At 42.7% G+C, this 26,039-nt stretch overlaps 1 protein-coding gene across 2 annotated transcripts in view; it reads left to right on the top strand.

The window, feature by feature from the left end:
- The first annotated feature begins 9,185 nt into the window (after positions 1-9,185).
- TEF (TEF transcription factor, PAR bZIP family member) overlaps positions 9,186-26,039 on the top strand; it is a 33,078-nt gene continuing 16,224 nt past the window's right edge. For both annotated transcript variants that reach the window (XM_073644305.1, XM_073644306.1), the window contains exon 1: positions 9,186-9,362. In XM_073644305.1, coding sequence (XP_073500406.1) covers positions 9,272-9,362 — 91 coding nt within the window. In that variant the 5' untranslated portion in view covers positions 9,186-9,271. The remainder of the gene's footprint in view (positions 9,363-26,039) is intronic.

Below are 26,039 nucleotides of genomic sequence, written 5' to 3'. Positions count from 1 at the left end.
CAGAAAGCCGGTATTGAAGTACATGAAGTCCCTCCATACACCGGCACTGGGCGCGTCCGCACTGCACTATATTCTGAACATATTTTTCCACAAAAGCAACTTTTTTTGTCAGCTATACACAGAATGTAACCAGAGAAAACTTCTGCACATTTGATTAAGGTGTATACAGAGCGGCCCCTTGGGCTATGCTCCCACAATGAGTAAACTAGGTCACTTGCATTTTTATCGTGTTTTTGACTGTGCATTTTTATTCTCTTTTTGGTATGTCCTATTTTAAATAAAGCTGCTTCATTTTTGATATTTTTTGGTATTTGGCTTAGACAAAACTGTATTGATACAGTCCTATTTAGATCACATGCATCTTTAGAGGATTTCCGCAGCGGAAATGCACTAAAAATGGATATTCATTTTTTACCTGCGGATTTTCGGCATCTAATACAATTCTATAGGGAAAATCTGCACATAAAACTCGCAAGAGAAGTTGTCATGTTGCAGATTTGAAACACGCACTGCAGGTCAGTTTACGCAGTGTAAAACAAGTGCACTTTGAGCAGGAGATTTCTATACATCCCATCCACTTTGCTGGAAGTGTAAGGCTATGTTCACACGTTGCGTTTTTGCTGCGTTTTTTTTCTGAAGCAAAACCTGCTGTCTTTGCATTAAAGAAGCTCTTACAAAAAAAGCAGATTTTGCTGCATTTTTGTCAGGTACATTTGTCTCTTGCGCATGCTGATAAAGGTTAGTGCCCTATCACAAAACATGATGCAACTTTTGCTGCGTTTTTGCACTTACTCGTTGCTTTCTATGGGTGAAAAAAAAAACGCTGCAAAAACTCTGAAAGAAGTGACATGCTGCAATTTTCCGAATCAGTCAGGAAAAAAACCCAATGTGTGAGATTTCTGAAATCTGAAAGCTTTTGCTGGTACTGGAAAACGCAGCTTAAAATTTACATTAAAAAAACGCAGCAAAAATTCAACGTGTCAACATAGCCTAAGACGCTGCATTTTTGGAGTAGAAAAAATAAACAGCATCAAAAAATCATAGGGGAATTTAACCTTAGACTTTACTGGGTGCTGATTATAGCATTCTGCAATTTGGAGATTGGTGGCTCTTGGCCAAGTTTTCAGTGTTTTTTTTTTTTTATTTGTACTCTGCTTATATACGTAGATAGCTCATATAGAAAAAATGACGTACCAGAATATTAATATGCAAGAAGTACAAAGTTTATTATTATTGCAAAGTTTAAAAAATGACATACATAGTGAAAAAACGGCACAAATACATTGGTAGTAAGCTATAAGAAAAATACCGAGGACTGAAACAACCACATGGTACAAAGATTGTATTAGGAGTCACTAAATGGGGTGGGTACAAGCATGGATATGTCAAACATATACCATAACCCAGTTGATAACGTGTAAAATGTCAAAGAAGCTCCAATGAGCCACTAAGGTGCACAGTGCATGACTAAGTGAAAGAGAAAATATATCCATTTAGCATTCAAGAGTAAATAGAGGATACATATTACTCACATGTGTATTTGTCAGTGTGTCAGTCCAGGTACCGTCACCCCTACGCGCGTTTCGGCGCTGTGCCTTCTTCTGGGGGTACGTAGATGCAGAGTTTCATTATAAAGGCCTACAGTTGGCCATACACGTGAAATAACTATTTCACCTGACCCCACCATTAACATGCATACTTGGCTGGGGATGCATTTTTATTTTACAGGTGAATAAACAGCTGTCTGAGATACAAGGATTGGGCATGTGAAAACAGATTTTGGTCTCAGGACACAATGTCATAGTACAGAGAAGCTTGGCAGCTGAATCTAGCGCCCATCATTATCACTGTGCAGATGCTTTATGCCTCGGTCTGCCTTGTGCTGGTGTGTATATATTGTGCGCCTTATGCAATTACCAGTAATAAAAACCCAGAGCAACCAGGTGAAACATAAGACTGACCTACATAATCTCGTGTTCACCCCTTGAAAGCTAAACCGTGATACAGGTCAATCCTTTTGCATTGCCTACATTTATCTTCATTCTAAGACAGGTCTTCACATATGCCCTGCGTGCAATTGGCATATAGAGGGCAGTGATCAAGCAATGATGGCGACCTGCTCAGCTTCCACCGACAAAAGAAAATACTATACCCAGTGGCGTAAGTGGAGGCATCTGGGCCCCAATGCAAAATCTTTATAGGTCTTCGAACTATTACTACTCTTTAAAGGGGATATCTGGACTTTGGTTATTATTTTGTATGGGGTTCAGAACTTGTGGCAGCTGGTTGATAACCAGCTTACTTTTACCTAACGTCAACAAAGCAGCTCTTTCTCTTCCAGTGTTCTCTGTCGATGGGGCGTCACAGCTGACATCATGCTGATTGATAGCTGGCTCTCCGCAGTAGGCTGTGGGGAGCGGACCATCAATCAGCATAACATTAGCAGTGCAGCCTCTGCAGCAGAAGTAATGTCACCTGAAGCAGGAGAATCGCTGGCAAAAGTGGTCCGTGACTGCTGTGAACCGGCAGAGAGTGTTGCCGGACAGGACTGGCAGGTAGTTGCCAACAACCTCCTGGTCAGTTCTTAGCCCCATAGAGACAAAATAAGCAATGTTCCAGATAACCGCTTTATAATATTGGTCTTTCATATGGGCTAAAGCACACATGTCAACCTCTGGGATCCGGGCCAAATCTGGCCTGTAGGGTGAGTGTATTTGGCCTGCGACACAGAATGCCGATACAGTTGAAAGCAACGATGAAAGAGAGCCGTCCACTGATGCTCCCTCTGCCATCATTCTCGCTCTGCTTCTGACATCTCAGTGCACCGGGGTCGATAACGTCACCACAATGCGCCTGCTGCTGTGCTGAGGTTCAGGGCGTTCACTGCTGCTACCGGAGCAGCGGGAAGAGGTGATGATTTATTTTTTTAATGTGGAGCTATTATACTGTATGGAAGGCAATTCAGGGCCCATTATACTGCATAGAGGACTATGTCTGGCCCATTATACTGTATGGAGGACTATGTGGGGCCCATTATACAGTATGGAGGACTATGTGGGGCCCATTATACTGTATGGAGGACTATTTGGGGCCATTATACTGTATAGTAGGCAATGCAAGGCTCATTATACTGTATGAAGGACTATGTGGGGCCCATTATACTGTATAGAGGTCTATGTGGGGCCTGTTATATTGTATGGAGCACTTTGTGTGGCCATTATACTGTATGGAGGACTATATGTGGCCATTATACTGTATGGAGGACTATGTGGGGCCTGTTATACTGTATGGAACACTTTGTGTGGCCATTATACTGTATGAAGGACTATGTGTAACCCTGCTCTGTCCACATAGCCCTCCATACAGTATAATGGCCACACATAGTGCACCATACAGTATAATGGGCCCCACATAGTCCTCCATACAGTATAATGGAGCTCCACATAGTCCTCCATACAGTATAATGGGCTCCACATAGTCCCCCATACAGTATAATGGCCACACATAGTGCATCATACAGTATAATGGGCTCCACATAGTGTACCATACAGTATAATGGGCCCCACCTAGTGCACCATACAGTATAATGGGCCCCACATAGTCCTCCATACAGTATAATGGGCCCCACCTAATGTACCATACAGTATAATGGGTCCCACCTAGTGCACCATACAGTATAATGGGCCCCACCTAGTGCACCATACAGTATAATGGGGCCCACCTAGTGCACCATACAGTATAATTGGCTCTACATAATCCTCCATACAGTATAATGACCACACACAGTGCACCATACAGTATAATGGGCTCCATATAGTGTACCATACAGTATAATGGACCCACATAGTGCACCATACAGTATAATGGGCACCACATAGTCCTCCATACAGTATAATGGGGCCCCACATAGTGCTCCATACAGTATAATGGGCTCCACATAGTCCTCCATACAGTTTAATGGCCATACATAGTGCACCATACAGTATAATGGGCTCCACATAGTCCTCCATACAGTATAATGGACCCACATAGTGTACCATACAGTATAATGGACCCACATAGTGCACCATACAGTATAATGGGCCCCACCTAATGTACCATACAGTATAATGGCCCCACATAGTTCTCCATACAGTATAATGGGCCCCACATAGTCCTCCATACAGTATAATGGCCCCACATAGTCCTCCATACAGTATAATGGCCCCACATACAGTGGTGGCCAAAAGTATTGGCACCCCTGCAATTCTGTCAGATAATACTCAGTTTCTTCCTGAAAATGATTGCAATCACAAATTCTTTGGTATTATTATCTTCATTTAATTTGCTTGCAAGGAAAAAACACAAAAGAGAATGAAGCAAAAATCAAATCATTGATCATTTCACACAAAACTCCAAAAATGGGCCAGACAAAAGTATTGGCACCCTCAGCCTAATACTTGGTTGCACAACCTTTAGCCAAAATAACTGCGAACAACCGCTTCCGGTAACCATCAATGAGTTTCTTACAATGCTCTGCTGGAATTGTAGACCATTCTTCTTTGGCAAACTGCTCCAGGTCCCTGATATTTGAAGGGTGCCTTCTCCAAACTGCCATTTTGAGATCTCTCCACAGGTGTTCTATGGGATTCAGGTCTGGACTCATTGCTGGCCACCTTAGAAGTCTCCAGTGCTTTCTCTCAAACCATTTTATAGTGCTTTTGGAAGTGTGTTTTGGGTCATTGTCCTGCTGGAAGACCCATGACCTCCGAGGGAGACCCAGCTTTCTCACACTGGGCCCTACATTATTCTGCAAAATTTGTTGGTAGTCTTCAGACTTCATAGTGCCATGCACACGGTCAAGCAGTCCAGTGCCAGAGGCAGCAAAGCAACCCCAAAACATCAGGGAACCTCCGCCATGTTTGACTGTAGGGACCGTGTTCTTTTCTTTGAATGCCTCTTTTTTTTTTCCTGTACACTCTATGCTGATGCTTTTTCCCAAAAAGCTCTACTTTTGTCTCATCTGACCAGAGAACATTCTTCCAAAACGTTTTAGGCTTTCTCAGGTAAGTTTTGGCAAGCTCCAGCCTGGCTTTTTTATGTCTCGGGGTAAGAAGTGGGGTCTTTCTGGGTATCCTACCATACAGTCCCTTTTCATTCAGACGCTGACGGATAGTACGGGTTGACACTGTTGTACCCTCCGACTGCAGGGCAGGTTCTTTATCCACCATCCGCACAATCTTGCGTTGAAATCTCTCGTCAGTTTTTCTTTTCCGTCCACATCTAGGAGGTTAGCCACAGTGCCATGGGCTTTAAACTTCTTGATGACACTGCGCACGGAAGACACAGGAACATTCAGGTCTTTGGAGATGGACTTGTAGCCTTCAGATTGCTCATGCTTCCTCACAATTTGGTTTCTCAAGTCCTCAGACAGTTCTTTGGTCTTCTTTCTTTTTTCCATGCTCAATGTGGTACACACAAGGACACAGGACAGAGGTTGAGTCAACTTTAATCCATGTTAACTGGCTGCAAGTGTGATTTAGTTATTGCCAACACCTGTTAGGTGCCACAGGTAAGTTGCAGGTGCTGTTAATTACACGAATTAGAGAAACATCACATGATTTTTCAAACAGTGCCAATACTTTTGTCCACCCCCTTTTTTAGGTTTGGTGTGGAATTATATCCAATTTGGCTTTAGGACAATTCTTTTTGTGTTTTTTCATTGAAGACGGTATAATGAGCCTTTCATTGCCTTCCATACAGTATAATGGCCCCACATAGTCCTCTATACAGTAAAATGGCCCCACATAGTCCTCCATACAGTATAATGGGCCCCACATAGTCCTCCATACAGTATAATGAGCCCCACATAGTCCTCCATACAGTATAATGGACCCCACCTAGTGCACCAGGCAAAATAATGGGTACCACATAGTCCTCCATACAGTATAATGGCCCCACATAGTTCTCCATACAGTATAATGGGCCCCACATAGTCCTCTATGCAGTATAATGGCCCCACATAGTTCTCCATACAGTATAATGGACCCCACCTAGTGCACCATACAGTATAATAGGCCCCACATAGTCGTCCATACAGTATAATGGGCCCCACATAGTCCTCCATACAGTATAATGAGCCCCACATAGTCCTCCATACAGTATAATGGCCACACATAGTCCTTCATACAGTATAATGAGCCTTGCCTTGCCTACTATACAGTATAATGGCCCCACATAGTTCTCCCTTCAGTATAATGGGCCCCACATAGTCCTCCATACAGTATAATGGCCCCACATAGTTCTCCATACAGTATAATGGGCCCCACATAGTCCTCTATGCAGTATAATGGCCCCACATAGTTCTCCATACAGTATAATGGACCCCACCTAGTGCACCATACAGTATAATAGGCCCCACATAGTCGTCCATACAGTATAATGGGCCCCACATAGTCCTCCATACAGTATAATGGCCACACATAGTCCTTCATACAGTATAATGAGCCTTGCCTTGCCTACTATACAGTATAATGGCCCCACATAGTTCTCCATACAGTATAATGGGCCCCACATAGTCATCCATACAGTATAATGGGCCCCACCCAGTGCACCATGCAGTATAATGGCACCACATAGTGCACCATGCAAAATAATGGGCCCCACTTAGTCATCTATACAGTATAATGGGCCCCACCTAGTGAACCATACAGTATAGTGGGCCCCACCTAGTGCACCGTGTAAAATAATGGGTACCACATAGTCCTCCATACAGTATAATGGCCCCACATAGTTCTCCATACAGTATAATGGGCCCCACATAGTCCTCTATGCAGTATAATGGCCCCACATAGTTCTCCATACAGTATAATGGACCCCACCTAGTGCACCATACAGTATAATAGGCCCCACATAGTCCTCCATACAGTATAATGGGCCCCACATAGTCCTCCATACAGTATAATGAGCCCCACATAGTCCTCCATACAGTATAATGGCCACACATAGTCCTTCATACAGTATAATGAGCCTTGCCTACTATACAGTATAATGGCCCCACATAGTTCTCCATACAGTATGATGGGCCCCACATAGTCCTCCATACAGTATAATGGGCCCCTCATAGTCCTCTTTGCAGTATGCAAAATAATGGGCCCCACTTAGTCATCCATACAGTATAATGGGCCCCACCTAGTGAACCATACAGTATAGTGGGCCCCACCTAGTGCACCGTGCAAAATAATGGGTACCACATAGTCCTCCATACAGTATAATGGCCCCACATAGTCCTCCATACAGTATAATGGCCCCACATAGTGCTCCATACAGAATAATGGGCCCAATATAGTCCTCCATACAGAATAATGGGCTCCACATAGTCCTCCATACAGTATAATGGCCCCACATAGTGAGGAACAATGAGAGAAAAGATATAATAGAAACAAGTCACCAATTCTGCATTTATCACCCACTCCTGAGAAAAAATACTGACCGAATACTGATAGTGGGGCCGTGGCCTTATATTGTACTACTGATGTCAGACTGTGATCACCAGTCCCCGCCGCCAATACTCACCTCACCCTGGACCTCCACTCCCCGGCACTTCCTCTCCCAGCAGTTCCGGTCACGGCACGCACTGAGCAGTGTGGTCGGTGCCAGGGAAAAACTGGAGCTTGCAACTACGCTGCACGCTTCAAAAAAATGGTGCCGATCTCTTCCCTCAGTTGTGACCTGGACAGCCCAGGGGGCGCGCCGAGGTCACAGCAGGAGGCAGCCACAGTGTAGGGGATGTGGTCGGACAGCGACCGCAGACTCCTATGTACAGGGGCTGTCGTATTTGAGGTAAGTGTCGTTATACACCAGCAAAAGCAAATGGCAGCCCCCAGTGGTTGAATAAAAAAAATAATAAAGAAACAACCTTAAAACAGTGAATTTAATTTTGTATTAAAAATAATTGGATTATATATGGTAATCAATAATTATTATTACAAAAATAAAAATCGCGGCACCTTCCCTTTACATGGTTAAAAGACACCGAGATGAAGACACCAATATAACAATAGGCCTCAGTTATTAAAGTTGTCTTATGTTTTGTACTTGGATGTGTGGGATTGTTTGTTTTCTGTGTTATCTGTGGCACTGAATCAAGAAACTTTGTATTTTAGCTTCTGTAGCTTTATCAGGGCAGACATATTTGGGTGCGGTTGTCATTATGGGGTACTGACACTATCACTATGGGGGCGCTGTGTTATAATTATTTGGGTGTTGCCAGAACATTGCAGGAGGTGTTTATGTACTGACAGTGTAAGCTGCATGCCTTTTCCCACTGGACACATATGCAAGTATATGGCAATATAACGTGAGACACTTGGGAGCTACTCAAGATCCTATAATGTAGGGTTCCCCAACTCCAGTCCTCAAGGCCCACCAACAGGTCATGTTTTCAGGATTTCCTTAGTATTGCACAGGTGATGTGCAGGTGATGTAATTATCACCTGTGCAATACTAAGGAAATCCTGAAAACATGTCCTGTTGGTGGGCCTTGAGGACTGGAGTTGGGGAACCCTGCAAATGCATTGCTCAGCTATCTTAGGCTGTGTTCACATTTAGCATACATATTGTGTTTTTTTCTGCTTCTTTTTAGCAAAATAGTTACCACTCCAAAATACACAATAACAATCTGTTCTCATTATTGTTTCTGCATTTTCCCTTTATTTGATGCGATTTTGGTGCAGATTTGAAACACTGTTTTTAATGGGTTTGTTTTAGCACAGAAAAGTTTTCATTCTGCACTTAAAAACACAACTGCATTTTTGAACATGCGTTTTCCATAAAGGAATATAGAGGGGAAAAAATGCACCAAAAAAATGCAGCGTCTTTAGACACACAGCGGGCAGGAGTTTTCATGAAACTTTCTTTGGACAGTAAAAAGCAGCAGATTTTCTGCACACAAAAAAAAAAAATTCAGCGGAAAAAATACAGCATTTACGCTAAATGGGAACACTGCCTTATGTGGAAAACAATTTGATCACTGAAGTGTCAGGAATGTGACTTATCCAGCACACAGGTGTATCCCTTCTGCATGCTGCACTCTGATTAGGTAACAGATCGCTCGTCCGCCGCCTCATTGGCCCCTATGTCTGTGCCTGGCACCTCTCCTGCCCAGTCACAGCTATGGGAGAAGCAGTCATAGCCAAGGGCTCTCTCCTCCCTTCAGATTTTTATCCTGGGAATCCCAGCCAAATGTCACTGAGTGTTCACCAGCTATTACTGCTGCGGCTATCCAGCAACAATGTCCAAAAGTGAAATCATCCAAGGATTTTTGGATATTCCAGAAATGCTAAAATCCCTCTTGGAATACTCACTCCCACATCAGAGCACAGGTAAATGATTTTTTTTTTTTACTTTTGCATTAATGTGTATCTGTATGCCTCTATGCTTTTCACTACTCCACAAACAATACGTATAGTAAGGATTTGCATGAAAGGCAAAATAAATTGTCATTATAATAAGTGCAATTATTAAGGGCGACATGGCAGAGCAACATTTCAGCTGCACTGATCAGGAGGAATTTTAAGATTTGCCCATAAAGCTAAACTGTCAATCAAATCTTTGCACATAAATGATTTTAGAGGCAAAAATGTATTCTTATCTTTTAACTGTATGGTGTACGTTAGAAAACCTGATCTTTGACCGTCAAACTTGGAAAATGCTAGTTTTGCATTGTTGCAATCATGGTTGTTGGCAACTTGGCAGCACATCCCACTTTTAAACAGGGAATATAAGACGCAAATCCAATGATTGGATTAATGATAGTTTCCAGTGCAAAAGGTGCCATAATCTATTGCCACTCATGGGCAGAAATCTGCCTTTATAAACCAACTTTTAGTCCTACCTGGCACCAGTGGCATTGGTAGACATTAGAGGCTTCTAGGCAAGAACAGATACATAATAAATCTCCTCTATTGCTGGTGTAACCATATGGCCTATAGGGCCCCATGACGCAGTCTGTATGTATTTAGTTTTTTTCCAAGAAATTCTCCACAAGTTATGATTCATTTACGTGGAGTTATTGCTAGTGGCTGATTATTGATACATTGTGTTTGTACTTACACAATTTTTCTGATTATTCTCGGTCAGTTCTGATTGTTTCACTCGATGTGGGTGCATTATAAGAAATATCTCTGTATAATTTGCCCATGAAGATTCTTATTTATTGCAAACAGTTTTGATTTCCTCCTACACTGCACAAAGTGTGGCGTTTTTTTGACTGATTGGATTTGTAATTGAGCTCTTGCGTTGCAGTTTTCAGGAAGTTCTCATTAAAGCAGTATCCCCTATGCTGGTGGTCTATATACTTTCTAATTTTTGGCATGATTGTTAAACAGGACCTGTCACCAGGTCAAAAGTGACCAGCTTATGTTCTTATTTTTTATTCCTGCTGTTCCCGAGTTTTCCATTTTTTTTCCCACCATACAGCTTCAGAGATATGGACTTTTCATTTAATGCTAATTTTTATGGCCTTTACAAGGGAACATGGCTCAGAAGATCCTCTGGGGTGTGTTTTTAGGCTGCTCTGTATTATAACCTTATTCTAATAAGACTAAATAAAAAGGCCCATATTTCTGGAACTATATGGCGAATTTAACAAAAAAAACAACTCAGTGGAGCGGTGGGAAAAAAATATGAGCAAAAATTGGCCACTTTGACCCAGTGACAAGTCCTCATTAAAGAAACCCCCTCACACTAGGTGCATTTAATCAAGCACTGAATGGAGAGGTGTAAAAGGGCTAGGACCACTACAGCCGTGCGTTGTTGTCTCATGATAACAACCCCTTTCTATATGTCCTTTTATTTTGCGTGGTTATTGCTCTAAAATTTATGGCCGCCATGTAACACTACATTTCCCCTGCAGGGAAAATACCTGGCTGGCCACAATCTACCGTGGCAAAATGAACACTTGTGTTCTGTTCTGAAAGGACTTGTCTAATATGCACCATCCCCTTTAAGTGAAAGCTGTCAGTTTTTTTTTTTTTTTGTTCCTGCAACATTTAAAGGGACACTCCACCCTGGGACTGAAAAGTGACTATACATTTCTCATGCATAGTCTTCCTGCCTGGTATACCTTGGTTTGCCACCCTCTGCCTGATCTCCCCAGATTGGCATTCTTTTCCTCCTACTTCCAAGATGGCCACCACAGTGCCTCGGTAAGTCTAAACCACGCCTCCTCCGCCTTTCCTATCCCACAGTACTGGGGAGGAGCGGTGGTGGTTTAGATTTACCGCTGCCACTGCGCACATTGAGGAAGCCGATCTGAGCGGTGGAAGCTGCTGGAGGCCAACGGAGCCCACCAGGTAGGGTGACTATCCATGAGAAGTATATGGGCACTTTTTTGTGCCAGAGTAGAGGTTCCCTTTAAGTATCATTTTAGGGACTTATTAAAGTCTAAATGAATGCAATAGCCGCTTGCATCATGGAGGCTGAGCGCCTCTTATTCCTTTATATGCAATTGGGGTCATACAGAGGTACATCCAGATCCATAAAAGTCGTAATACAGCAATATGCCCCAGGTGTAAGGCGTTACTGAGACACGATGCACAGATTTCTATGGGAAAGGTGATGATGATCATGTCTCAGCAGTGAAATGCAATAAAACAATATTAATAATAGCTCTGACACCATAAAAAGGTTGTGTGAGGATAGTCTGGCACTTACAAACATTCACAATGTTTTCTGCCATTTTATAATCCTCGGCTCATGCCAAGCGCTGCCAGTTTTCTAATACTGTTGGTAAGCACCGGCCTATCCAGGTCACTGGCATAACAGAAATTTTCCTTCAGCTCGTAGTTGATCCAATGCCATGTACTTGACCTAGTTTAAGGAGCAGCGGCAGCGTTTCCAGGTAGGAGATCGTAAACTGCACAGAGCTATGTCTGCAGGGCACTGTAATCACCGGTAATGCAATGCCGCCCAATCTGCGCAGCGCACTTAGCAGCTCTGTTCTGCTCTACGGTGAACAGATGGCCATGTCTCAGGGAGAACGACTTAATCCAATGGATTAGCCACCATTGCTCTGTCTCTAAATAACTGTACGAATTCTATTAAGTATATAAACAGCAATCTGCAGCTAAAAGTCTGAAAACACAAGGTATACACTGCAGATAAGAGAAAAGTAAAAAAAAAAGCTAGATTCACCCTTACTGCGCAGTGAGGTAACTACAGATGTCACATGAATGACAATCCAGACTATTGCAGACATCCATAATACACATGGTGAAAACATGGGAGCTGTCACGGGTGTGCCAGGTGTGACAGACAGTCGCTCTGGATCCGGCTGTAGAAGGTCACAGTGCTTGGCATTGCAGACGCCTTCTTGATCCTCTCATCTCTGTAGTATAACTATATCCTTCTTCCTTTAGGACCCAGCAGCGACCTCCACCTTCTGCTGCTGATTGACACACCCTTGTTTGGCAGTTAAAAACACACTCAGCAAATGAGCTGTCACGTAGCAGGAAGGTGCTGGGCGGGGAGTAAAGAAGCTTGGGAAGTGCTTCCATGTGTTCAAAGCACATCAGCCTCATTTGCATATTTATTCAAACACTGATTTCTCAGTTATGGAAGAACGGACTGGCCATGTAAAGGTATTTCTGGACCGGTCTTTGAAAGAGCTACGTACCTATATAAATAATATGGGGGGTGAAATTCTGCTGACAAATTCCTTTTAAGAAACCTGAGTGGAAAACTGAGGAGCCGATGGACGGTATACAGCAATTCAGATGAACTAATCAAGACTGCTAAGGCTGTGTGCCCACTATGCGTTTTTCAAGCGTTTTTGCCGGGGAATTTCCGCAGCGAAAACGCTTGGTAATACGTGCCCCATGGTCCCCAATGATTCTCCGCATGTGCTGTGCACATGCTGCGGAAATTTCCGCTGCGGATTATCATTGCGGAAAAATCCGTAGCATGTCCATTAATTTTGTGGACACGCAGCGTAATTGCCACCATTGACTTGCATTGAAACGCTTGATATCCGCATCACTACATGTGCACAATGCGGATATCACACTGTTCAATGTGCGGGGATGGTACCTGGGTCTGGAGAAGAGGAGACTCTCATCCAGACCTGGGTGACATGGTACCTGTAAAAAAAAAAAAAAAAAATAAAGATTATACTTACCTTCTGATGTCCCCCGTCCTCCTCAGCAATGCGTGCGGTGTGTTGGGCGGCTCGCGGTGGTGTGAGGACCTAACACGACGTAAATGAGTCAGGTGACAGGTCACGCGACCGCTGACGTCGGCGGTCACATGACCTATCACATGACTGAATGACGTCATGGCAGGTCCTTTTACACAACCGTGAGACACCGGGGAGACCGGACGCATTGGAGAAGGAGACCGCGGGCCATCAGAAGGTGAGTATAATCTTTATTTTTTACTTTTCACTATTCTTATTATTTTTATTTTTTTATTTTTTTTAACTATTACTTGGTCACACTATATAAATCCATGCAACACACTATATAAATCCATGCCAGTTGCATGGATTTATATAGTGTGACCAAGTTTTCAAGCACTTTCCAAGTGATGCTAAAATCGCTTGGAAAGAGCTTGTCAACACGCATGCAGAAATGCATGTGAAGAACGCTCGACAAACGCTTCTACCTGGTGGGAAAAACGCATGTACAATCCGCATGCGCTTTTCCTGCCAGGGAGAAGCGGAAAAAATATGCAGCATTTCTGCATCGTGGGCACATAAACTGTTAGGCTATCAGCAACAGCAGAACAACACACAGCAATCAGAGGTAGTAACTTCTCAGCCCTATTGAGACACTGATAACCCTTACTTATTATAGTCCCTTTAAAGAAGCACTCCTTCCATCAAAATTTGTATCCTCTTAATATATTGAAGTCATCATATTATATAACACTGTCTACTTACAATTGCTCATTTTGCCTTTCTACCCAGTTAATTCTTCTCTTTTCTATTAGGTCTATGACATCACAGGATTAAAAACTGATTAACTGACTCCTTCTAAGCTCTATGTAGGAACAGGAAGTCACTATTCCCTGCAGGAGTCATAATCACTGCAAAAGTCCCTGGCAGAGGGAAGGATGGAGCAGCTGGGGCAGCAGTTGGAGAGGAATGATAAATGCAGGGAAAAGAGACTTCCTGTTTCTATATAGAGCTTAGAAGGATTCAGCTAGTCTGTTTTTACTCACGTGATGTCATAGACCTAATGGAAAGAGAAGAATTAACTGTGTAGAAGGGAAAAATGAGCAATTGTAAGTACACAGTGCTGTATAATATGATGACTGCAATATATTAAGAGGATAAAAACTTTGATGGGAGGAGTGCTGCTTTAGCTCAGTTGTAGATTCTGTCTATTCCCTGCTACCGTGTATCAGGATATTTCCAGCAGCTCTAAAAAGGGGTACTTAACTTCACATGAATAATTACCTATTCCTGTATACGTTGAAACTGTCCAATCAGTATGGGCCTGCCTGCGGAGACCTTAAACAATCACCAGAATGGGGAGGTGTGTGTACTTGTCCCTCCCAGCCATGAGACTATGTCCAGGAGGAGTTGAGTGAAGCAGCTGGTTGCACAGACGCCCTGCTGCTCCATTCACTGCCTATGGCACTAATGAGGATAGCTGAGCGCTCTACTGCCTATGGCACTAACGAAGAAAGCTGAGCGCTCTACTGCCTATGGCACTAATGAAGAAAGCTGAGCGCTCTACTGCCTATGGCACTAATGAAGAAAGCTGAGCGCTCTACTGCCTATGGCACTAACGAAGAAAGCTGAGCGCTGTACTACCAATGGCACTAATGAGGATAGCTAAGCGTACTGCCAATGGCACTAATGAGGATAGCTAAGCGTTGTACTGCCTATGGCACTAACAAAGAAAGCGGAGCGCTGTACTGCCAATGGCACTAATGAGGATAGCTGAGCGCTGTACTGCCAATGGCACTAATGAGGATAGCTGAGCGCTGTACTGCCAATGGCACTAACGAGGATAGCTGAGCGCTCTACTGCCTATGCCACTAACGAAGAAAGCTGAGAGTGCTCTACTGCCTATGCCACTAATGAGGATAGCTGAGCGCTCTACTGCCAATGGCACTAATGAGGATAGCTAAGCGTACTGCCAATGGCACTAATGAGGATAGCTAAGCGTTGTACTGCCTATGGCACTAATGAGGATAGCTGAGCGCTCTACTGCCTATGGCACTAACGAAGAAAGCTGAGCGCTGAACTGCCAATGGCACTAATGAGGATAGCTAAGCGTACTGCCAATGGCACTAATGAGGATAGCTAAGCGTTGTACTGCCTATGGCACTAATGAGGATAGCTGAGCGCTCTACTGCCTATGCCACTAACGAAGAAAGCTGAGAGCGCTGTACTGCCTATGGCACTAACGAGGATAGCTGAGCGCTGTACTGCCTATGGCACTAACGAGGATAGCTGAGCGCTGTACTGCCTATGGCACTAACGAGGATAGCTGAGCGCTGTACTGCCTATGGCACTAACGAGGATAGCTGAGCGCTGTACTGCCTATGGCACTAATGAGGATAGCTGAGCGCTGTACTGCCTATGGCACTAACGAGGATAGCTGAGCGCTGTACTGCCTATGGCACTAACGAGGATAGCTGAGCGCTGTACTGCCTATGGCACTAACGAGGATAGCTGAGCGCTGTACTGCCTATGGCACTAACGAGGATAGCTGAGCGCTGTACTTGCTTATCTTCATCAGTACTATAGACATTGAATAGAGCAGTAGGGCGCCTGTGGCACCAGCTGCTCCACTCAACTCCTCCTGACTGTCTGTGGATGGGGGGCCAAATGGAGGTGGGCATGGATCTAACAATTATCACCTATGCAGTGGATAGGTAATAAATTGTAGAAACAGTTATACCCTTTTAAGGACTTCAGTTTCAGACCTAATGTTACGGATCCGGGTGGTGGAACCTCTGTGCTGCGGTGCAAGGAGGAACCAGAGGGGCGTAACTAGGTATCAACTCGGACCGACCAAGGTCGTACGGCGGCTCAATCGACTCCGTGACCAGGGAAGGACCGATCAGAGGGACCAGGTGCTACTCTGGGCACTGACCTTGTATGAGAGCAGGTGACTCCCACGGGTCAGAAGGCAGGGACTGACCGGCACGGCAGGTAACAAGCAGGAGCCTCCAGGTAGTCAGGCTGGTAGGGCTGGACTGGTAGTCAGGCTAGCAGCGGGACCTGAGGGCTGAAGCAGAGTTTAACACACAAAGCTACAACCTTGTACGGGCACCTCCATTTTGGAGGAGGTGCCTTATATATGAGAGGTCCTCCGGCCATTGGCCGGGGACTCCTTAGGACGGCGCGCACAGCCCCTTTAAGAGGGAGGGAGCGCGCGCACCCTAAGCACAGTGCCTGGGAAGCTGCGTGTGCCAGCAGCAGCAGAATCAGGAGTGCCGGAGGACGCCGGGCGGGGAGCGTGGCGGTAAGAGGGCACGGCGTCTCTGCCTGTCAGGGGGCAGAGACGCCGATACTACACCTAAGTCTGTATGCTCCACAGCCCCGTTCACAAGACACAGTACAGACCAAAAGTTTGGACACACCTTCTCATTTAAAGATTTTTCTGTATTTTCATGACTTTGAAAATAGTACATTCACACTGAAGGCATCAAAACTATGAATTAACACATGTGGAATTATATACTTTACAAAAAAGTGTGAAACAACTGAAAATATGTCTTATATTCTAGGTTCTTCAAAGTAGCCACCTTTTGCTTTGATGACTGCTTTGCACACTCTTGGCATTCTCTTGATGAGCTTCAAGAGGTAGTCACGGAAATGGTTTTCACTTCACAGGTGTGCCCTGTCAGGTTTAATAAGTGGGATTTCTTGCCTTATAAATGGGGTTGGGACCATCAGTTGTATTGTGCAGAAGTCAGGTGGATACACAGCTGATAGTCCTACTGAATAGACTGTTAGCTGCTTTTTTCTCGCCATAATATAAATTCTAAGTAAAGAAAAACGAGTGGCCATCATTACTTTAAGAAATGAAGGTCCTTCAGTCCGAAAAATTGGGCAAACTTTGAATGTGTCCCCAAGTGCAATTGCAAAAACCATCAAGTGCTACAAAGAAACTGGCTCAGATGAGGACCGCCCCAGGAAAGGAAGACAAAGAGTCACCTCTGCTTCTGAGGATAAGTTTATCCAAGTCACCAGCCTCAGAAATCACAGGTTAACAGCAGCTCAGATTAGAGACCAGGTCAATGCCACACAGAGTTCTAGCAGCAGACACACCTCTACAACAACTGTTAAGAGGAGACTTTGTGCAGCAGGCCTTCATGGTAAAATAGCTGCTAGGAAACCACTGCTAAGGACAGGCAACAAGCAGAAGAGACTTGTTTGGGCTAAAGAACACAAGGAATGGACATTAGACCAGTGGAAATCTGTGCTTTGGTCTGATGAGTTCAAATTTGAGATCTTTCGTTCCAACCACCGTGTCTTTGTGCGACGCAGAAAAGGTGAACGGATGGACTCTACATGCCTGGTTCCCACCGTGAAGCATGGAGGAGGAGGTGTGATGGTGTGGGGGTGCTTTGCTGGTGACACTGTTGGGGATTTATTCAAAATTGAAGGCATACTGAACCAGCATGGCTACCACAGCATCTTGCAGAGGCATGCTATTCCATCCGGTTTGCGTTTAGTTGGACCATCATTTTATTTTTCAACAGGACAATGACCCCAAACACACCTCCAGGCTGTGTAATTTGACCAAGAGTGAGAGTGATGGGGTGCTACGCCAGATGAACTGGCCTCCACAGTCACCAGACCTGAACCCAATCAAGATGGTTTGGGGTGAGCTGGACCGCAGAGTGAAGGCAAAAGGGCCAACAAGTGCTAAGCATCTCTGGGAGCTCCTCCAAGATTGTTGGAAGACCATTTCCGGTGACTACCTCTTGAAGCTCATCAAGAGAATGCCAAGAGTGTGCAAAGTCGTCATCAAAGCAAAAGGTGGCGACTTTGAAGAACCTAGAATATAAGACATATTTTCAGTTGTTTCACACTTTTTTGTTAAGTATATAATTCCACATGTGTTAATTCATAGTTTTGATGCCTTCAGTGTGAATGTACAATTTTCAAAGTCATGAAAATACAGAAAAATCTTTAAATGAGAACGTGTGTCCAAACTTTTGGTCTGTACTGTATATCTGCCATTTAAGTCTGATGCCCTCAGCAAAGTCACTGGCTGTAGCACTTTTCTCTAACCTGCCAGATGGCTGACAAGCACTCTGAGGGGCTTATCCACCATGCCACTTCAACTTTGCACATTCAAAACCACCTTCCTCTTCAACTCTGTATGGGAGACATGGTGCCTCAAATGTGATCGTGCCCAGTCAACAACTATTTCACTGACCAGGGGTGGCCTCTTCTCATCACTGAACTACCCTCATAAACATACCCAAGCTAGAGTAAATAGACAGTACACATTTTTAAAGTTAGCACTTAAAGATGACACACTCAATGACCCATCCACATCTTATAAGTAGTCACAAGCAAATGGTGACCATGCTAGTATCTGCACCGCTAAATGTGAATAATCATTGGAAGACATTTTATCAAATCTCATGCATTCCACAAAATAATTGCGCGGCGTGGGTTAGGTCTTTGCAAAATCATAGCAGTCGCATTTTAACATCTATATTACCGGGTGCAAGACCCTGACCTCCCTTGTTTAGGTAACCATCCAAGTCCAGATTGCGTTGTGTGGAGGTTCTCTGACCCGAGCTCACCAGCCTCATATACGCCTATGAGGTATAAATTTGGGTTAGAAGACCCATAGCCAGGCTGCATATCACTGTCTGTACTGGGGCCATGAATAACAAATGTGTGAAACCAACCTTAGGTTTTTAGGATCACATCACAACCTTCTGAACGGAGACTAGATCCCTACAAACTTTAGATCTGTCATTCTTACTTTTCCAAAATTGAAGAAATAAATAAGAGAAAAATCTAAACATTTTCTTTGGAAAGTTTTCCCATGTTCGGTCTTCTTCGTCCCAGTGAAGGAAAAGCCTACAGATCTTCCTAGCTCTAGTGTAGATGTTACCTGCAGTGGGAGCGTTCAGAGACTATTTATTTTCTTAGATAATACCCATTTTTTTTCTTTTAATTCTTAAAAGTAACATTTTAATCTGATTTTCCATTAATAATAAATGAAGCCAGAAAACAAAAATAATCTTTCATTGACTTGGATCACATGTACTGATCACACTTCCTGCAGCCAAGCGCGGGTGTACATTAACTCTTTCCTTGCAATATACACCTGGAAATAAGTTAGTACAAAAGCATATTTCATTCCACAGAGTCATGGGACAGTGCCACAGAAAGGGAACAGTTTGGGCTAGCTATGTTCCTGCAGGACATGACAATCTGATATGAATCATCGTTTAGACACGTGAATGAATTTACTAAAAAAATAATAAAGTTAGCATTGGTAAATCACACGACCGGAGAGTAATCTTTCTGCAGGCTGTAATATGGCTATATTTACCAAGGCCATACAGACATGTCATGTAATCCAAGGTGCCAAGTACATGTTTCAAGAAGAGGGACAATCACCCAAAATATAAAGGGCCTTCTAAGAAACACACTACCTGCAGACCATAAAATGTGTTAACCATAGCAATCAGTCTGATCACTGATGCCCAATTCAGACCTTTTTCAAAAGAATGAAATCAGTATTCTGGGTTTTTGTTGACACTAGTGCAGACATGAGGCCCAATATTGGGGAAAATGCCCTCATATTGCCCCAAAATTCCAAAATGTGTTGCTATTGTATAAACAGAAGGGAACTCCTCCAGGGTTTGATGCTTACTGGTTCATCAGAGGAAACAACCAGGGCTGTGGAGTTGGTAAGCTAAACCTCCTACTCCTCAATTTCCATGACACCGACTCCACGACTCCGACTCCCTCATACATGGCTCATGTTTAAGTGATAAATTTACAGCAGCACAGATTCATCTCAGCTAAAAGTCTAGACCCTTAGATCAGGAATAGGACATTTCATAACTTTCCCAAATCCTTATGAAAAAAATATTCCCCACAAACTGCATTGAACTACTGTACCCAATTTATTATATATTTTAGGAGTCTGAGTTGGTCCATTTTATACGGACTCCGACTCCACCAAAATAGGCTCCGACTTCACAGCCCTGGAAACAACTACCAATATTGGCATGGTCTTAAAGGAGGCTATCGTTAAATTCATGCTGCCTGAACTAAGAGCAGCAATAATCAGAGCCAGGCTGGGTTATTGCAACTTATGAAAGGCAGATCTTTTTTTTTTTTCATAGGAGAAAAATCATGATGTGTGAATGAGCCCTCAATCTGAACCATTGAGTTTTAGAGAGAAGATATTTTGGAAAGCTGGCCAAAGACTATGCATCTTGGATGACTAATTTGAGGCAGATCTCTTGGTGTTTCCTCTCTGCCCCGCTCCCCATGACTGACAGGTCTCTCCATATACAGGTGCATCTCACTGAGTTAGAATATCATCAAAAAGTTAATTTATTTCAGTTCTTCAATGCAAAAAGTGAAACTCATATATTATATAGAGTCATTACAAACAGAGTGATCTATTTCAGGTGTTTATTTCTGTTAATGTTGATGATTATGGATTACAGCCAATGAAAACACAAAAGTCATTATCTCAGTAAATTAGAATACTTTATAACAGCTTGAAAAATGATTTTAAAATCTGAAATGTTGGCCTACTGAAATGTATGTTCAGTAAATGCACTCAATACTTGGTTGGGGCTGCTTTTGCATCAATTACTGCATCAATGTGGTGTGGCATGGAGGCGATCAGCCTGTGGCACTGCTGAGGTGTTATGGAAGCCCAGGTTGCTTTGATAGCAGCCTTCAGCTCGTCTGCATTGTTGGGTCTGGTGTCTCTCATCTTCCTCTTGACAATACCCCATGGATTCTCTATGGGGTTAAGGTCAGGCGAGTTTGCTGGCCAATCAAGCACAGTGATACTGTTGTGTGTAAACCAGGTATTGGTACTTTTGGCAGTGTGGACAGGTGCCAAGTCCTGCTGGAGAATGAAATTTCCATCTACAAAAATCTTGTCGGCAGAAGGAAGCATGAAGTGCTCTAAAATTTCCTGGTAGACGGCTGCGCTGACTTTGGTCTTGATAAAACACAGTGGACCTACACCAGCAGATGACATGGCTTCCCAAACCATCACTGATTGTGGAAACTTCACACTAGACCTCAAGCAGCTTGGATTGTGGCCTCTCCACTCTTCCTCCAGACTCTGGGACCTTGATTTCCAAATGAAAATTAGAACTCGGGGACCTGGTCGAGTGTGTCAATGACTGCCTTCTGGACATCTGTCAAGTCAGCAGTCTTCTCCATTATTGTGGAGCCTACTAAAACAGACTAAGGGACATTTTAAAATACTTAAGAAGCCTTTGCAGGTGTTTTTGCTACTTATTCTAATTTACTGAGATAATGCCTTTTGTGTTTTCATTGGCTGTAAGCCATAATCATCAACATTAACAGAAATAAACACTTGAAATAGATCACTCTGTTTGTAATGACTCTATATAGTATGAGTTTCACTTTTTGTATTGAAGAACTGAAATAAATTAACTTTTTGATGATATTCTAATATAGTGAGATGCACCTGTAGGTTTTCTTTGAAATGCTGGAGTGTGTATCTGCAATCATGCAGCCAGCATAGGGTTCCTGCTGCTCAGAGTTTGTGCATGTATCTATTGACATGTTCCCTTTAAATGGATTATCCAGCCTTTTAAAATTGATGCCTTATTTTTGGCATAAGCCATCCTTGGTTCCTGACTATCAGTGCCCCTTCCAATCAGGCTGTGGCGCTTATGATTGAATAAAAAAAAATAATAATAATGGCACGTTCCATCACGTGGTCAAGATCACACTGCTGCACCCAGCTAGCCATTGATAGAAAAATTTCACCAAGTAGGTTTTTTTCAGATTTTTATTTATTTATATGGACACTTGTGAAATTATTATTAAAATGGGTTACATTCTTGCAAATTTATGAAACTTTTTCTTAAACTTTAAAGGAATTTTCCAATAATCACCCAGCTTAAGATGAAAATCATAAACGCATCTGTTACTCAGCCTTCTGTGCCGCTGCTCCTCTCTTTGTTGACAGGCTGCAACGGTGACATCACAACTACAGCACAAGTGACTGCTGCAGCCAATCACTGAGCTCAGCAGAAGTACCACCTCTGGGATCACACAATGGGGAGTAAAATCTGCTATCTGGGAAGTTTTAAAAATCTTAGTATGTTACTATGTTTTATGATTTCACGATTGTCACTATTGGGCAAAAATTGTTATCACTGTGGTCACTTCACAGGTAGCGCTGTCCTTTATAAGACTTTGTTCACACAGTTTTTTGATGCTTTTAAAATCACAAGTTTCTTAAGCAGAACCTGCATTTTTCTTTTTGAAGCCTTTTGATTGGACGGTGCCTGGTTTAGGCTATGTTCACATGTTGCATTTTTGCTGTGGTTTTTGAGATATCAGAAATCTCATGCACACTGTTTTTTTTCTTTTTTTTTCCTGACTGATTTGGAAAACTGTCAGTTCTTTCAGGGTTTTTTCACCCCTAGAAAGCAATGGGTAAGTGCAAAAACGCAGGTATCAGGTTTTGCTGCGTTTTTGGTGAAAAAACTTCAAGAAGTTGAATAATGTTTTTTTTATGCACTAAACTTTATCAGCATGCACAAAAGGCAAATATACCTGATAAAAACACAGCAAATACGCAGCAAAAAATGCCGCAAAACCTGCTTTTTCTAAGCGGCTTCTTTACAGCCAAGACAGCAGGTTTTGCCTGGAGGAGAAAGGCAGCAAAACGCAACGTGTGAACATAGCCTTAGATAGGTTTCCTTCAGGATCTGCTTTATAAAGGGTAGTCACTTTTCTTTTCCCACTAGACATTTTCCAAAAGCTTCTCCGAGCCCAAAAAAAAGCTCATATCAAAAGCAAAGTGGATTTACCATAATTTTTGGAAAGGATTTTATGTGAACATAGCCAAAGGGTGCGTTCACACTGCGTTTTTGGAGCATAAGCCATCTAAGGGTATGTGCACAGGATGTCTTTTAGATGTTGGCGTATCTCTCTAATTTTTTAAGCAGAAAAGGCTGAAGTTGTTTTTCCTTAAACGTCTTCTTTGGCATCTACGCAGTCATTTTTTGAGGTGGCTATGAGGCCAGCTTTTTTTCTGCTTGTATATAACAAATAGTGACCGCCTGAAGAACGGTCAGGTCGCTTCTTTTAACGGCTTTTTGTCTTTATAAATGTTAAGAAAAAGCTCCCAAGACTGCCCATGTGCAGTGCAAGTTGTCTTTACTTTGCAGTACTTATGTTCATTATTTTTAATGTTTTCTTAGCCTTTTTTTCAGCCGGGTTACAGAGCAGCATACAAGCCTGAAAAAGACACCATGCGCACATACCCTGAGGCCACGTTTAGTATTTGGTCAGTTTTTTACTTCAGTATTTGTAAGCCAAAACCAGATGAGGAACAATCAGAGGAAAAGTATAATAGAAACACGTCACCACTTCTGTATTTATCACCAACTACTGGTTTTATCTTACAAATACTGACGTAAAAAAACTCACCAAATACTCAGTTTGTGTACGTGGCCTTATGCTGCATTCACACGGAGTCTTTGCTAAGTTTTTGGAGGAGAAACTGAGCAAAAACTCTCAAAAATCTTCTTGGTATCTCTGCTCCATAAACTCAGCAAAAAGGCTGTGTGAACATTACCCCAAGATTATGTTCACATTGATTTTTTTTTTAAGAGTTTTAGTTGGACAGTTTCTGCTCCAAAAACTACTGAAAAAGAAAACCCTGTGAATTTAGCCCAACTCTCCAATCAAAATTCCTGGTTTTTAGAGAGTTTCTGCTCCGAAATCATGGAATGTGCACACAGAAGTGTTTTGCTAACATAGTCATGACTGTGGATATATTGCTGCTTCTGTCATGGTCCTCTCAGATTCTCCGCTCCTCTGTGACCGGATTCATTATTTATCTCACTTATATAGCACCATTAATTCCACAGCGCTTTACAGACATTATCATCACTGTCCCCATTGGGGCTCACAATCTAGGTTCCCTATCAGTATGTCTTTGGAATGTGGGAGAAAACCCACGCAAACACGGGGAAAATGGAAATTTGGTGAAAATTGTGAAAATTTTGCAAGTTTCAAACTTTTGAATTTTTATGCCCTTTAATCAGAGAGATATGTCACACAAAATAGTTATCAAATAACATTTCCCACATGTCTACTTTACATCAGCACAATTTTTTAAACAAAATTTTTTTTGTGTTAGGAAGTTATAAGGGTTAAAAGTTGACCAGCGATTTGTCCTTGGTGGGATTTGATCCCAGGACCCCGGCGCTGCAAGGCTGCAATGCTAACCACTGCGCCACCGTGCTGCCCACATTAGAACCATTTTTAGGTCGACTGATTGCGTAATCAACACTGTGCAAAAAATGACGGCTGATAACAAAATGTGAGAGCACAGTTGTGCTGCTCTGACTTACTTGACCCCAGATTTACAAAGTTACCTTCAAGTCCTAGAACAGGATAACATTCATTTCAGCCCCTTATGTCTTACCACTTTCTAACCTGTAAGTTTGTGTTCACACTGAGGCCCTGATTCTTTATAGCAATTCAAAGTTTTTGCGCAATGTGGAGTTGAGCAAATATTTTGTGACTTTTGGTGTTTTCATACCAGTTTTGGACTGCTCTGCAAAAATGGATGGGACTGGGGTGCGATGGAGAGTGGTGGTGGCGTCTGCTCATCTAATTCATGTCGACCGGTGACATGCCTTACATCACAAATCTTACTCCAGTCCCTGACCGGGGTAAGATTTGAGGCAAGGCGCACCCCAATTTTCAGAAACTCCTGATCCATTAACCCCTTAGTGATGGAGCCAATTATGACCTTTATGACCAAGCCAAATTTTACAATTCTGACCACTGTCACTGTATGCGGTAATAACTCTGAAACGCTTCAACGGATCCCCCTGATTCTGAGAATGTTTTTTCGTGACATATTGTACTTCATGTTAGTGGTAAAATTTCTTCAATAGGACTTACGTTTATTTGTGAAAAAAAAAATGGAAATTTTGTGCAAATTGTGATAATTTTGCAAGTTTCAATCTTTGAATTTTTATGCCCTTAAATCAGAGAGTTATGTCACACAAAATAGTTATGAAATAACATTTCCCACATGTCTACTTTACATCAGCACAATTTTTTAAACAAATTTTTTTTTGTGTTAGGAAGTTATAAGGGTTAAAAGTTGACCAGCGATTTCTCATTTTTCCAATGAAATTTACAAAACCATTTTTTTTTTAGGGACCACATCACATTTGAAGTGACCTTGAGGGGCCTTTATGACAGAAAATACCCCAAAGTGACACCATTCTAAAAACTGCACCCCTCAAGGTGCTCAAAACCACATTCAAGAAGTTTATTAACCCTTCATGTGCTTCACAGGAACTGAAGCAATGTGAAAGGAAAAAATTAACATTTAACTTTTTTCACACAAATTTTTACTTCAGGTCCCAAATTTTTTATTTTCACAAGGGTAACCAGAGAAAATGGGCCACAAAATTTGTTGTGCAATTTCTCCTGAGCATGCCAATACCCAATATGTGGGGGGAAACCACTGTTTGGGCATACGGCAGGGTTCGGAAGAGAAGGAGCGCCATTTGACTTTTTGAATGTAAAATTTGCTTGAATAATTAGCGGACACCAGGTTGCGTTTGCAGAGCTCCTGATGTGCCTAAACAGTGGAAACCCCACACAAGTGACCCCATTTTGGAAACTAGCCCCTCCGGGAACTTATCTAGATGTGTGGTGAGCACCTTGAACCCCCAGGTACTCCACAAAAGTTTATAACATTGAGCCGTAAAAATAAAATTGTCACACTTCTCCCACAAAAATGTTTTTCAGCCCCCAATTTTGCGTTTTCATAATGGTAACAGGAGAAATTGTGCCATAC

The sequence above is a fragment of the Phyllobates terribilis genome, unplaced genomic scaffold (assembly GCF_046119375.1).
Source record: "Phyllobates terribilis strain yellow unplaced genomic scaffold, ASM4611937v1 Scaffold_8__6_contigs__length_399053987, whole genome shotgun sequence".
Taxonomy (NCBI): Eukaryota; Metazoa; Chordata; class Amphibia; order Anura; family Dendrobatidae; genus Phyllobates; species Phyllobates terribilis.
Note: the sequence above shows the minus strand (reverse complement) of the source record. Positions and strands in the feature narration are given on the sequence as shown.